At 56.6% G+C, this 15,006-nt stretch overlaps 2 protein-coding genes across 5 annotated transcripts in view; both read right to left on the reverse strand.

Annotated features, from left to right (window-relative positions):
- Unc-115a (actin binding LIM protein Uncoordinated 115a) overlaps window positions 1–4,409 on the reverse strand; it is a 29,663-nt gene extending 25,254 nt beyond the window's left edge. For all 4 annotated transcript variants that reach the window (XM_037221378.1, XM_037221380.1, XM_037221379.1 and 1 more), the window contains exons 1-4: window positions 4,346–4,409; window positions 3,823–3,918; window positions 1,087–1,270; window positions 53–177 (exon numbers count right to left, since the gene is read on the reverse strand). In XM_037221378.1, the coding sequence (XP_037077273.1) occupies window positions 53–177; window positions 1,087–1,270; window positions 3,823–3,918; window positions 4,346–4,385 (445 nt within the window). In that variant the 5' untranslated portion in view covers window positions 4,386–4,409. The remainder of the gene's footprint in view (window positions 1–52; window positions 178–1,086; window positions 1,271–3,822; window positions 3,919–4,345) is intronic.
- A 7,042-nt stretch (window positions 4,410–11,451) lies between these two features.
- Window positions 11,452–15,006, reverse strand: part of LOC119097928 (RIMS-binding protein 2-like) — a 54,179-nt gene continuing 50,624 nt past the window's right edge. Inside the window, 7 exon segments of the mRNA XM_037220871.1 lie at window positions 11,452–11,540; window positions 11,766–11,901; window positions 12,296–12,427; window positions 13,104–13,255; window positions 13,757–13,913; window positions 14,229–14,398; window positions 14,794–15,006. Coding sequence (XP_037076766.1) covers window positions 11,452–11,540; window positions 11,766–11,901; window positions 12,296–12,427; window positions 13,104–13,255; window positions 13,757–13,913; window positions 14,229–14,398; window positions 14,794–15,006 — 1,049 coding nt within the window.

Consider the following 15,006-nt stretch of genomic DNA (forward strand, 5'->3'; position numbering starts at 1 on the left):
ATTGGGGACGGCAGCGGCACGCCGGGGACACCCCGGCGACGGCGGTACTCACTCGGTCCGCCGCGCGACGGCGAGTGCTGCGGCGACAGCGAGTCCACCACCGGGATCTGCACGCACTTGCTGCACAGGCACTCCTTGCCCGTGAAGGTCACCCGTTCGCCAGAGGGGAACGGCTGCCTGAAAGGTCGAGCGAGCAGTCAGCCTCGGCGCCCCATCTGAACACGGTCACGGTAAAACGGGGTCGGCCGCCGGCGGTTTGAATATCGATTGACCAGTACCAGCCATTGGCAGTTGTTTGTCGCGGCGTGTAAGATGATCAACGGGAATGCCAGGAAGACCAGAAAGGCCGCAGGCCCGCGGGCCTTACTGTGCAGAAGAACTACAGAAGCACACGGGAAGGCGAGCTGAGCTTGATTCGACGAACAGCTGGTTTAGAGCTACCTACATAATTTGCATCTCATATCCATACCATGTGATTCTAACGACATGTCTCCTTTTGCCAGTCATTTCCGTCTCTGTCGCAGCACATCGGCGAAGCTTTGCCTCCAAAGCGGGGTACATTAGTACACCAAACTGGCATTCATCTCTTCACCACCAATGTTGCCGGAAAAAGTCCACAAATTGAAGAGGAAAACAGTGGCCGGCATAAACATTAGTCGGCAATCAGGCGATAAAGCGGCTTTCTATGAATGTAAACAAAAAAATAACGTTTCCCTCCGGCTCCTTAACTACCATCGCCGCAGTTCCGATCCAGCCAGGAGCCAACAAATGGCCACCGGGAAAAGTGAGCCATTTTCCCCCTTGATCACTGACCGAACCTGTTCTCGAATCCATATACCACCTAGCGCGATACCAACAGGGCCACCCGCAGGCGGGTCGGTGATGTCATAACGTAAACAAGCCAAGCGTCCGTCGCACCGCACGCAAACCAGCGTTGTCAAACACCATCCAGCCAGCCGACGGCCGGGCAGCCGACCCACAAAACTGCGTCTGCGCGCTCCTCGCTCCCGCTCCCGCTCCGGTCCCGCAGCCGCCAGCCCCGTCGGCGCCGGCGGCCGGGGCGCGCCTGGCCGCCGGCGCGCTTACCTGCAACGAGCGCAGAGGAAGCACTTCTGGTGGTAGGTGTTGCCGAGCGCCGTGACCACCTCGCCCTCCACATACTGGCCGCAGACGGCGCACTTGGTGCCGTGCTGGCGCTGGTAGTCATCCGAGCAGAAGTACTCGCCGTTCTTGGTGAAGAAGCCGCCCTGCGCCAGCGACTTGCTGCACGCTGCGGCACGTGACGGCCCCACGGTCAGGCTGGGGCCCCGCCGGAGCTCCCCCCCCCCCCCCTTCTCCCCTCCCGCACCAGTCCGGACCGATCTGATTAGCGTCATGGCAACCTTGTGGGAGAGAAGCCGGCAACCAGATTGCCCAATGCCCGACGGGCCGTTTTTCCACCTCGACCACAGCGCAGTCAGCCCCACGTCACGCGCCCTGTACACAGACCGCGGCCCGGTCGCACCCCGCGCCACCGGCACGGCGAGAGGCTCGTCGCCGCGGGCGCCGCGTCCGCCGGCTGGGGACGCCCGGGTGGCGCGGCGGCGACGGCCAACCCTTCATGGCCGGCGGTAGGGCCACGCGCCGCGTCACGCGCTGCAGACCATCGCTTCCGGCCATCAACGGCGCCCGGACAGGGCAACGCTCTAATGATTGAACACGGGCGTCGGTCTACGCTTACCGCAACTCAGATACTACGACTACTGAGCGTTTAACGGATGGTTTGATATGCATGGCAAACCTGTTGTGTCAGCCGGAAAGGTATCTCAGTGAAACTGGCCCTCCAAGGCGCAGAACGATTAGTCGTATGATATGCGAGGACGACGAAAACCGCTTTTCGCAAAGTTTAAACGTGGATTGGTGCACAAAACTAGGGCGGCTTCCGTGAGCGCTCTTGATGTCATAAGCCAACACCTGAACTGTATGTGTATCTCGTTGCTTCCATCTACAACTAGCACATATATCATGACCGGTTGGGCCATTGGTTCCTGGCCCACTTTCGCCCCGCTTTAAGCACCAGCCCCATATCCTGGCATGTCCACATAACCTACCGACGAAGACTGACAACGGACGGACTGAGAGGTACGCGCGTCCTTCACTGGCAGCTCATCCGCTGTGAAGTCTTCAAATGCCGAGGACCAGCAAGGCTTTGTCGCTTCACGCCCTTCCCCGCCAGAACCGTGAAGGGCACGGGCACGGGCTGTTGGCCTGCTGTTGAGTTCAGCTCTATCCCAACAACCTTCGACGACATATTGTGTGCGTGTGTGCGCGTGCGTGTAGGCGCGTGCGCGTGTGTGCGCGCAGTCACCGGCGCCCGCAACCGCTTCCGGGTGGTGACAGCGGGTCAACATAAGCGAAAAGTAACAATACACCGCTGGTTCTCCACCAACGCGCGGCGACATCGGCGGGGTTCTGCGACTAATCCACGGGCGAGGCGCTGAGAGAAAGGGTGCAGCGAACCGGCCGAAACGAGCCTGCACTCTTCACTTAAAATAGTTGAAATATCATGCAATCAAAGTCAGGGTGAGCTGCAATTTCTGCCTGAGCATGTCCTGTTATTTGCAGCCACATAGTTACACTGTGTCTGCACTGCTCTGACACACACCCTGGTATTGTGATGACAGTGGACAGCTTGTTCACAATGCAGCCACAAAGAGGATAAGGATAACACAGATATATTACTAGGTTCACAATCATGTACAATATTGTGGAGATGATAAGCCAGCAGCCCATGCTGCCATGCTGTGACCACACCCATGTTGCATTGATGGGCACGAAAAATGCAGGCTACCAGCCTGACAAGTTCCATTCTGTCAGTCCTCCAAGCACAGTTGCCAAATGAATACAAAATGACTACTGATCAAAAATTTAATGGTCATTAAATGGCAAGTGGCACTGCCTCCCTGGCCTGTGCATATGGAATACCCATCTTTGTTGATGCAATAGAATATGCAAGCAAAAATAAACTTAGGTTTAATGGCTGGGATAAACAGAGCTTGTGACATATCAGTTGTACAACTGATGAATATTCAGCCCTGGTCATCCATAGGGAACTGCTGCATGACACCATGTAATTAACCATGAGGAAATCAACTGGTAAGTACCCAACCCCAGTTTATAGCAAAATGGCATACTTTTGAACATCAGGGACCTTGCATATAGGATTTGGGATGTAGCAGGAAAGACAGCAGCATTGTTCTGCTGTCCTCATAACTAGAAAGCAACAAATGACAGAGTACATATGGTTTGCATCAATTTCTCTAAGTAACCTTGGCTTTTGCATGCATCATGAGCTACAATCTATGACTACACATGGTAAGTTAAGAGACAGAATAAAGTGATGTTGAATGGCAGCACTTCACTTAGTTGACCCCGCAGTCCTATGCAACCATCTACTGACATACTTCTCTAGAAACTGTAATGGTAAGACATTGAGCTTTACTACACAGCCATCCAGAGAATGCCACTGACAATCATTATGTACACATTCTGGGAATTTTCTGAACACATTGGTACTGACATACTTTCAAGCAAAGTACCAACATGCTTATATGTACACTTTCATTCACCTCTAAATCTGATCACCCTGAAATGTTTTGAACCAGGAATTGAGCACTGCTGATATATGTTCACTAACATGCCACATCCAAACACACTCCATATTTAATGCCACTGATAATGCAATCATAACTGCCTCATCTGGAGATAAATCCCATTCTGTGCAAATATTGGCATTCCCTCTCCCAATTGCATAGGAGCAGCAGGTTGTGGTATAGTACTCACCTTTACATTTGAAGCAGTTGATGTGGAAAAACTGGTCATGAACCTTTAAAACCTCTCCAGAACACTTTTTGTTGCATGTGCCACATAATGATTTTCCTGTAAAACAAAAGGTTAGGTCTTCATGTAGCATGATATCAATACCGAAATTCCAAAAATATGCCTTTGGAAGCCCTGTATTAATATGACAATGATAATCAATGTACCAGTACATATCTGAGACCTGAGTTCAGAGCATAAGTGTGGCAAATTTAAAAACAAAAATGACGAAGAGAATAAACACCATTTTTCAAAACAATATACGATACTCAATGCACACCGTTTTATCCGATGACCATACAAGTTCCAAATAAATCAACACACACGCCCATCACCCGCGGCTAACTTTGCGCATCAGAAGATGGCATACCGGGGGAGCCTTGCCAACGCAAGGACAGGTAAGCGGCTCGAAAAAAGATACGGAATGTATCCGAGTACCAAAAAGGCATACAGAAATGCTACCTGACAGTTAAATACCATCACTTACCCTTTTTCTTGCCGGAGCTGCCAGCACCGGTCTCACCCATCGCGCCGCCTGCGGTTACCGAAAAACCCTGTAGAGGCGCTGCAGCAGCAAATATGGTGCTACCATATTGCTACCACATTCAACGTATCTAGCGATCTTACAGAAAATATCGTTTACGGTCAGAGATAAATGGGAACAATACAGCGCTGACATCTCACAAGAAAGTTCGTTTCGTCTGCGTAGTTTTGATTCGCCTACAGGTGTCCTAGGTTGTTAGATTGACGTAACTGCTCGCACACGCCGAGCAGTGCATACATAACGACACAAAGGTACGTTCTGATGTATGCACAATGTGAGCATCCGGCGTCGCTGACGGCCGCGGGGGATTGATCGGTCGGTTAAAAGACCTCGCCTAAAAAGCCATTAGACCTGATGCGCACACCGCCCAAGACGGTTATGGACCTCCACGGCCCCGAGGAAAGCCCTTAGATGGGTTGTACTTTTTGGTAACTTTTCATCGGTGGGCCTCCAGAAAGCAGCAGTCGCGACGAATGTGTGAGTAACCTCTGCCGGTTTTAAATCTTTTCTCCGCGAGGTGGTGAAGTGGATAGTCGCTTTGACCACCTGCGCGAAGCAGCGCAGTTCTTACTCAGCCACCAAGCCGTTCTGTTGGTGGTCTGAGTAGGTGACACGTCATTTGTCGGACCCCCATCTAAACTTCGTTTAGTCTTTTCACGCGTCAGATTCATTGCAGTCTGCACCGTACGCAAACGCCTCCGGGCTGCCTCATCCACGCTGACTGCGACTCACAAAGCCACATTTAATACAGTAACATATGTATTTAGCTATTCAAAATCACTGCAACATGATATATTGACGTATGAGAAAAATGCATTGCACACGTAGACATCAACAAACGAGCGCAGCGCTCGGCGCTCTGTGCGAATCGAACAAAACCACTGACCAAAACTGACAAGACACCATATCGAAGTGGTAGGAAGCAGCAAACGCCACGGTAACCGCATCTCCACACATCTAGACCGCCAAAATGCTAGAAAACTGGAGAAGACCTCTTACTTTGTGAGCATTGGCACATTCGGTACGGACAAAATAGTGGGGCTTTGCTTTCATAAGAGAAGCGAAAACAGAGTGGAAAGTCTGAAGCATGTCGTGCTTTGTGGCACCACCACAAATCGTATGACTGGTCTGAAGTGAGTCTCCATCCATACATCGCAAGCGCACCAATGTCAGTAACGACGCCCATGCCGGCGTCGATATCGACGTCGGCGACATTCCTCGTCTAACATCCGGGAACAGCGCGGCACCATCGACAGGTTCAGAGGCGGCCTGCGCGTGCGCTGCGAACGCAGCTCTCAACCGCGACAGAAGCGCACAGCTTCGCTGAGCTGAGCTGGCAGTTATGGGCGCTGAGCTGTGACGTTGGACACCAGCTGGCATTTCTGAGCTCCCGAACCGCGCGGCCCGTCGATTTTGCCTCGCTGCGGGCTTCGGTTCGGAGAGCTGCCGCGTAGCTGAGCCAAGCGTCCGCGAGTCTCAGCCGCCAGCCGCAGCGAGTCTCCTCCAGGGAGACTCGGTCTCGCTGACGGGCGCGCCACGCCGCTTCACACCGGCTGGTCGGCCAGTGCCGACGGACATTGCAGCGAGCCGAACGAGGAGATATCCGCCAGCCGGCAGCCACCGCAGCTGCCGTGCCTGAGGCGGTGCCGGAGGATCGCCGCGGCGTCACTGCACCGCCTCTCTCACAGACCGAACCGCTTGAAGATGAGCTCCTTGCCCTTCGACATGAAGCCCTCGACGGCGCCGCCAGCCTCGCCCGTCACACCGCCCAGCTTCTGCATGAAGCCAGGGCCGGCGGCGGCGGCGGCGGCGGCGGCGGGAGCGCCCGCCTGTCCGGCGGCCGTCGCGGTCCCGGCTGAGCCCGCGGCGGCGACCGCGTCCCCGGCCGCGGCGGCGCTCGGCGCGCTTCCGCCCAGCCCGCCGGCGAGCCCCGAGGGCATGGCCGTGCCCAGGCCGGACACGGCGCCGCCCAGGCCGGACACGGCGCCCGAGAGGCCGGGCACGGCGCCGCCCAGGCCGCGCAGCAGGCCGCCGGCCGAGCTGAGGCCGCCCAGCAGCGAGGCGCCAGCGTCGGCCAGCGGCGTGGCCGGCGGCGGCCCGGCCAGCGGCGGCGGCACGCCGTTCGGCAGCGGTCTACCAGCGCTGCTGCTGGCGTCGCTCGCCGTCGTCCCGCTCGCTGCGGCCGCCGTCGTCGACACGGGCGTCTGCAACGCCGCCGGAGGGTCAGCGGGTGCGATGAGTGGCAGGGGCAAGCACGGCGACAGTTAAACGGCACGGCGAGAGGCTGGAGATCCAGCGAGGCGACGACACAGGTACGCGGAGGGTGGTGCTCAGAGGTTCAGTTCGGACGGAAGGCGGGGGTAGGCTTCGAGGCCTGCCGAGTGCAGTTTCAATGGTAACGGGCGGTAGGCGGGGGTCAAGCAAGACGGAGGCCTGGTCGGTAGGCGGACAGGTCGGCGGTGCGCCCGCAGTTTTGTAGTGCAACGGTCGGAGATAGGCGGGGCTGGAGGTGTCAGAGGTTACCGGTGTGAAAACTCCCATTGTTACAGTCTGGAACAAAGGCACTTCAGTGGGACCGCAGGTCGGCATTGAGAACGGGAGAGAGCGGGAGAGTGGGGGAGGGTAGGAGCAGGGGCAAGAGCAAGAGCAAGAGCAAGAGCAAGAGCAAGAGCAAGAGCAAGAGCAAGAGCAAGAGCAAGAGCGAGAACGAGAGAGAGAGAAAAAGAGAGAGAGAGAAAGAGAGAGAGAGAGAGGAGAGAGAGAGAAAGAGAGCGTAAGAGAGAGGGAGAGACAGGGAGATGGAGAAAAGAGGGGGAGAGATCTAGGGGTCATCAACGTCAAATTATCAGCAATCTGAGATCGGGGATCAAGGTTTATTACAATCGGCCACCCTCCTCCTGCCACCAGCGTTATTCGCGGGCATACCCCCACCATCACCAAGTTCAAGTACAACTACATCACCGCAATAACAAAGGCAGACAGGCATCACGAGTCAGTCCGGTTCAGGAGGCCTGGGATCGAGATGCAGACCTCCGGAGGAAGTACGTGTCCACGTAACCGCGAGATGATGCCGCAAGAAAAGATATCGGCCGGTGGGGTCCCCAGGCCAGCGGCCCCAGTACGGTTGCGGCTAGGTTGGTTGTTGGAGTATGTGCACAGTGGTTGCAGAGAGGACAATACTCCGATTTCAAAACAACAGCACGTGCCATCAAGCGGCAGCTCAATCGGACGCACCATTTCACTGTGAAGGGTATCGGCGTAATTTTGGGGCATCGGTTAATCAGTTATGCGTACCATATTTTCTGAGAGCTTGCAAATCTGGCATCATGCCCCCCATGCACAGCCAAGTGACATCACATAAATTTTCTTGATTTCAGCCACCACTGCTCCATTCTGTAAGTCCGCCTATCTCTTCCGTATTCTTCCAAGTCCGGCCATTTCTTCCTCTGCCTGCTGTATCGGGATCAAAGCCAGTAACGGCCACAACGGCGGACCTCACAGCCAGCGCACCACGAGCTCGTGCGCACGATCGCCGCCCAGGAGTGAAGGCGGCCAGTTCGTGCCGCACGCCCGCGCAGCGAACCGGCAATGGCTGACCGAAGCCCGTTCCGGTCACCGTCCAGCCCGTCAGCACCAGTGTCACGAACGTCAACCGTGGCGCGGGCGAAGGCAGCGCGCATGCGCGGGCAGCAGTCCGAGGTCCGGTCGTGGCGCGGGGTGGCTCGGAGCGGACAACCGGCCGGAAAACGATATTTTTGGAAGGATTTAAACTCCGTGTGTTATTAACCTCTCGCACTATAACGGCCCCCTGTTATAACGGCTGAATGGGTGTAATTATTTGCGCTTTTCGGGGCTGATGCGATCAAGCGAATGCAAAATCAGCACAGGACGAACTGATCGTTGGACGTAAACGGGACACCGTGTGTGGAACCTAGCGATGAACGCAGTAGAGCTGAAGCTTCTCAATGTCAGCTGGAGTGGTTGCACCACTACGAGATACGCGACGAGACCACACCACAACGAAATACGCGATGAGACTGCACCATTCCGAAATACGTCATGAGATTGGACCATTCCGAAAACGCGACGAGTCATCAACACGCAGAGATAAGCGATGAGATTGTCCACACCTCCCAAAAAGGGCCTCCGACAGTCGTTATCAGAATGTACAGGCTTTGTGTTGAGCGCTTGGCTGACCCCGACCTAGAGGAATCTGGGTGGACGGCGGCGTGTCAGCCCACAGAGAGAGATGGTGATGCGCTGAACTTGCTTTCGCCACGGACGTCAGATATGCTGCAGCTACCGCGCGGAGGTCTATGCACCCACCCCGTGCTACTGCATTGTACGAGAGTATACTACAATGTATGAGTGTACCGCACTGTATATGGGCATGCTGAACTGTATATGAGCGTGCTGCACCGTATATGAGTGCACTGCACTGTATATGAGCATACTGCCCCGTATATTAGTGTAGAGAGCCGTGCTGTGTACCGCGCTTTACTGTGTACCCGAGTGTATTGTGTGCTGTATTCGATGCGTGAACTGTGGCGACACAAGCCAGATAAAATGTAGTCAGGCTGCGGATGAAATGTTGACTTTTAATGCAAGCTGATAGGTGGATAAGCTATTCCTCAGGCTTCGATGTTGGGCTGAATTCAAACAACCTGCGTTAGTACTTCAGTGCCCACAGAGCAAGACGGACCGTGCCGAGCTCTGCGGTACGTCAAACTTTCGCCATCAAATTCCACCGTTCACATGAAATTTCACCTTTGGATGGTGGGGGGGGGGGGGGGGGGGGCAGGGCTTACACAACAAGCAGTGATTAGCGCGAACTCTGATCCCAGAAATCCATTCACGCAAAAGGTTTCATAAAATATTTAGGAAAGTACGACAAAACAATAAAACAAGGGCATTGGAGAATATGCGTCACACATGTGTCGGATCACGAATGTCACGAGTTCTCTTCTTCAGCTCGTTCTCTGACTCGTTTCAAATCAAGAGCCAAATATCACCATCTACGTGTGGGTGAAACAGAAAAAAGCGCGCAGCAAAGCTAGAATACGTTAAGTATAGTAGCCTACTAAACTTGGTCACAGCTTCAACTGGTGCGGCGGGTTACACCATCCGTTTCGATAAAATCGTCAGATCTTACGCCTTTTCCGAACGCGGAACAGAAAACAAGTGTAAAGCAACGACACGCTATCCGGCATCCCTTATTGATTCAGCGTGCTGAAACTTAAATATTTTGAGACATAAAGGCCCGTTGCAGCAGCTCACCTGTAAAAATGCGCGTCTCGCAATGTGTAACCTCTAATAAAATGCTGAAATCACCATTCGAAGGTGAACTCGATTGGTGCAACCAAAGATCCAAGAAATCCTCAGCCTGGCGCGAGCCTACCGCACGCCTAGATCAGTCAATTATTGCAAGCTTAGGTATCCTATTTGAAGTTCAGTCCAGCCATATGGTTTCACGGGAGTGGAAATTCAGAAAATTCACTGAAATAGGGGTCCAACTTATGAGCTGCAAAGCGATAAAAAGCATGTGCTAGCAAAGTCTTACAAGAAGATAAAGAGCAAGTCATCGGGAAATCAAAGCATCAGGTGCGTAATACACGGTGGTGAGAGACAAAGTGAAGTGTAAGGCTGAAGTGCGTAGAAATTCGTGGGTGCAAAATACAAAAGCGAGAGCACAGAAAACCCAATATGAAGATCAATAGCGACAGGGAAGCAAGAAAAATGAACATGACGTGTGTGACCGACAGAGAAATAGGTATGGTCACGGGGAAATGAAAGAGTATTCAAGAGCATACAGTTATGCTACGTGCTAATCGGATATAGCAAATTGCAAGATGACTTAATGGATGCCAGGGGCACAAGACCAATGGGTAAGAGCAGTTACAAATAAATCATGCGGCACTGTATCTACCTATGGCCCCACTTACCATGGGATCTTCGACAAGCTCTGCACTAATGTCTACATGAGAGATGGGAGGATCTAAAAGGGAGAAACAAAGGTTAAAGAACAGTTAGTAGGTTCTGTCGTGAAGTGGAAAGGCATGACCTTGAACGCACAGACATAGCAACATCATACGGTGTACAAGATATGGTTTGACGTATTCTGACCAATCGGCTCGTATTCTACCCACTCGGCTGGTTTCGTATCGTTTAGATGAAATTTTGCGCTTCATTGTGAACGTCAAACAGAAAACAAGTCCTACGCAATGCTGCAGAATGCAACGTCCACTCTCAATGCTGCAGAATGCAACGTCCACTATCTCTGCCACGAGCCTGGGTCTGCCCAAACTGATACAAGAGAAAACTGGTCCGTCCCCGACTAGCTAGTCCAGCTTGATAGCAGCGACTGGCCGTGATATTGGAGGCCCAGGTCTACCTGAAACGTGTTGATGCCTTTAAAGAGCAAATATCGTTTTGAATATGGTACTTCTACCAAGATGCTTAGATTGATAAGGCGGATTTATCCTAGAAGCCCTATCTACTTTGTTGCGGTGAAGTAACGCACCCTAGACACTAGCTACGGGGGTAGTATTGCAAAGTAGGTTGGGGGAGCTGAACGGTAAAAATCGGCGAAACGTGTCCCCACCCCCACGCACCCACCCGCCCCCCTCCCTCCCCACCCCCCATCTCTAAATCGGCCAGCAAATGAATTCACCTCCGGCTTTGGTCCACTTCCTTCAAAATTGGGAAGCTGGAGAATGCAACCGGCTTCTTGCCACAAGGACCCCCGACCACAGACTCCAACCGGTCACATTATACGGCATGCCAAAACCAGCGTTAAATAAAGGTGCTAGGAAACGACCCTGTATCGTGACAAAGTGAGCCATATCATCAACCTAACCTCAAGCCACCAATGCGACTTGAAATCTCGAGAAGTCAAAATATGACAAATGGTAGCCAATGGCCGATGGAAAATAAGCCCTCGTGTGGCCGTTTGTAGCATATAGCGCGGTCGCGTTAAAAGCGGTGTACCGCATGCTTTACAATATAGTACATTTCACGCAGATATCCTGATCGGAAGCCCGCACTGTATCCTACACGACCACGATCCTGCCCGAGTGGCGCCTGACCAGCGCGACACAGCTTCGCTGACAGCACGCAGGTCCACAGTCGAACGGGTGACCTGGGAACCGGAGGTGGGCGGTGACGCCAACCCGATCACACAACCGCGTGGCGCCGCGGCCTCGTCGCCTCCCCGAGTGTGGGCGGACGGGACCCACCTCCCCACGGAGGAGCGCACGTCACGACGCGGCGAAGGGTCTCGCGCGCCGCTCGTCCGTGCCTTCAGCCTGCAGCCCCGCCCCGCCCCGCCCTGCCCTGCCCCGCCCCGCCGCCCGCAGCCGCCCACCTTTCCGCCGGTCCCTGGAGTCGCCCTTGTCGCGCGGCGGCAGGGGCGGGCCGAGCACGCCCGGGCCGGGCCGGCCGCCGCGCTCGGCCGCCGCCGCCGCGCCCGCCGGCTCGTGGGCGCGCCGCCGCTCGTAGTTCTGCCGGGCGCAGGCGGGCGGGTGCCAGTTACGTGCTGAACAGCGCCGTCAGTGCACAGGTCACAGGGTCGGCCGGCACGCAGGACGGCGGCCAGTCAGCTGGCCCCCGCCTCCGCGCCGCCAGGAGGACAGCTTGCTCCGCGCGACAGCCACGCCTTGCCATCACGTGGCGACTGGTACGGCATATGCACCAACAATCCCACCTTCACATTCCGCGTGCTTTCACGGCATGCCGCAGCGTCCCCGACTATAATTCACACCTTTCAAAACACCATCCGCGGCAATAACATGACGGTCGACGCAGGACCAGACGCACACAGCAGTGGACTCAGCGCGCGATCATGCGCACGTTAGATGGCCGCTGCGCGCGTGACAGCGGCGCTAGCCTTCCTACCTGCGGCGCATCCGTCAGGAAGTTGGAGGGCACCAGACCGCGCACGCCGTTAATGTCCCCTAGGTAGAACCCGTCGTCGTCCATGTCGCCATAGACGTGGATAATATCACCCGTACTGAAAGACAGCTCCACCTGCAGACAGTCATGGCGCGGGGATAATGTCTACCTCTGGTGGGGAAAGCCACCTGGATATGGGAATGGTCCCGCCTGGGACACTAATGCTGTAACAAATCAGGTCCTTAAAATAGCCGCGGCTGTTATAAATTAGTGCTATCATGCACAACACCTCGTCCGTCGAAGGCAGCGAAGGTGTTCCGTACGGCTCAGTCGGACGTCCGAGCGTGGGCTCATCGATCCACCGGTGGCTCACGTGCCAGCCACCGGTGGATCCCTGTGGGCCTCCACCGGTGGCCCACAGGGATCCAGTGAGCCGGGCCGCCATCGAACCCCAGCAGCCATAACTGCGACATCAGTGCCATCTCTCGGAGCAGGTAACACACAGTCAAGTGGCGCCAGCAACGAGAGGCGCCCGTCACGGCACGACATCAATGGGCGCCCGAGGGCACTCGGCGCCGTGACGTCACCCCCGACAGCTGTCGGACGTGACGCCGCAGGGATCCAGTGAGCCCGGCCGCAAACGAACGTGGACAGCCGAGTCGCCGACACGTCGCCGTGACGTCACGTCCGACAGCTGTCTTACACAGTTGAGCCGCCGGCCCCGAGCACGGGGAGCGCACGCCGCGCCACCTCAGTAAGGTCACGCCCTCGCGACACCCCCATCGGAGCACGACCTTGGCCCGGGCCTGACCTCGGCGTCGACGTTGGGTGACAGCTCCTGCGGGTCGTAGTCGTAGAGCGCCACCATGCGGCGGACGGGCGTGCTGGAGTAGATGTCGCCCCAGCGGTCCTCCTGGCCGCGCGAGCGGCCGCCGCGTCCCTCGCCCGAGGCACGCGGCCGACCTGGCGGCGCGCGGCCCCGCCCACGTCAGGCGCAGCCAACCAATCAGGGACCAGGACCGGCCGAACCGGCCGGTGTTCAGTCGGTGACGTTGGCAGCGTTCGCCGGGTGGATGGCGTCACGAGAGTCGTGACGACACGCCAGGCATCGGCCATCGACACTCAGGCGGAGGTCGAGCAAACGCGAATCACGTGATGACTGTTCACCAAAAGCTTAACTCGTTCAGCGCCGCGCCGAGGCAGCACCGACCGCTCAATAACCGCTAACTGGCGGACAAACAGGGAGGCCACAACACTGAACGGGCTTTGAGATTACCCCAAAGAGGCATTAACACGAAAAAAACAATTACCTACGTCAAAACATGCATGAACCTGTACATCGGAATTACACGTCGCTCGGGCCCAGACGCCACCGACCCCGAACACGAAACGCCGGTCACGCCTGCCCCGGCCGCCGGCAGTCGGCGGCCGGTCGGCCGGGCGACACCAGGCAGCGCCACTAACCGGTCTGCCGACCTGTTCTGTCGTCCTCGCGCAACATCTCGTGCGCCGTGTGCTCATCGTCCACCTGCACCTCGGACACCATGTTGCAGGGCACGTAGCCGGCCCGGCCGGACGCCTCGCCCCAGTAGAAGCCATCGGCGTCCTTCTCGCCGTAGATCTGAGCGGGTGCGGGGCACAGTGGGTGTGATCGGGATTTGGTGGTCGGGTGCGGTACCCGGCGCAGTTCTCGCTGACAAAATCACCAAGGGGACTACGACAAATATGCCATCGCCGATTTCAACATCACACCCAGCGCGGAGATGGTACACAAGCGCGAGGCCTTCCACGATCATCTAGTCACGCGGAGCAAGAGCCAGTCGCCAACACTTGCCATGCCACCCACTTCCGTGTTGGAGACTTCAGACCCCGCACAGCGCGCCTGACGAGCGAGCTGCCCCTGCCTGCGTCCTCCGCCGTCCCAGCCGCCACTGACCTTGATCAGCTGTCCCTCGCGGAACGGAAGCTCGTCCTCGCAGGCGTCTGGGTTGGGCGACATGGTGGGCGGGTCGTAGTCGAACAGCGCCACGAAGATGCGCATGCGCTCCTCGCGCGGGCCGCCGCGGCGCGCCGGCGCCGACGACGAGTGCGTCCCACTCCGGTAGCCTGCCGCGCGGCACCAGGACACGCTTCAGCACGGGCATGACCTCGCCGGCACGGCGTTAGCGCAATGCATGTCTCCGTGGTCTGACGCTGGGCGCGGCCCCGATAGACACCCGCTCTCTGCAGGTGCCCGACATGATCTGGTGCTTGAGCGGGTGGGGGATGACGCAACGGAAATCGTGGAGCTCAAAACGAATATGTGTGTGAGCGAACATAATTTAATCTCAATCATGATGCGGTTCACAGAAATTATAACTAAGTCACCTGGGCTGCAAACCGGAGCCTGGGCCGCAAACACCGCATAGAGCGGCGCGATCTGTACCAGGCAACCCAGCCAGCTGCCCGATCAACGAAACACCACGGTCTGCACACAAATCACACTCCACTGGCGGCCTCACCTGAGCCGTTGTCGGAGTGCCGGCCGCCGCGGCCGGCCGGGGGGTCCCCGTACTCGTCGGTGCGGCGTCTGCCGCGCGGGTCCCGCTCCGGGGGCCCGGCGGGACCCCGGCGCGGGGGCTCGGCGTGGTGCGGCGCGGCCGGCGGTCGGCCGCGGTCGGCCGGCCGCCGCCGCTGCCCCCACTGGCCGCGGGTCTCGTACTCGTCCTCACCGT

This window comes from Pollicipes pollicipes, unplaced genomic scaffold (assembly GCF_011947565.3).
Source record: "Pollicipes pollicipes isolate AB1234 unplaced genomic scaffold, Ppol_2.1 Scaffold_4740;HRSCAF=5597_pilon_pilon_pilon, whole genome shotgun sequence".
Taxonomy (NCBI): domain Eukaryota; kingdom Metazoa; phylum Arthropoda; class Thecostraca; order Pollicipedomorpha; family Pollicipedidae; genus Pollicipes; species Pollicipes pollicipes.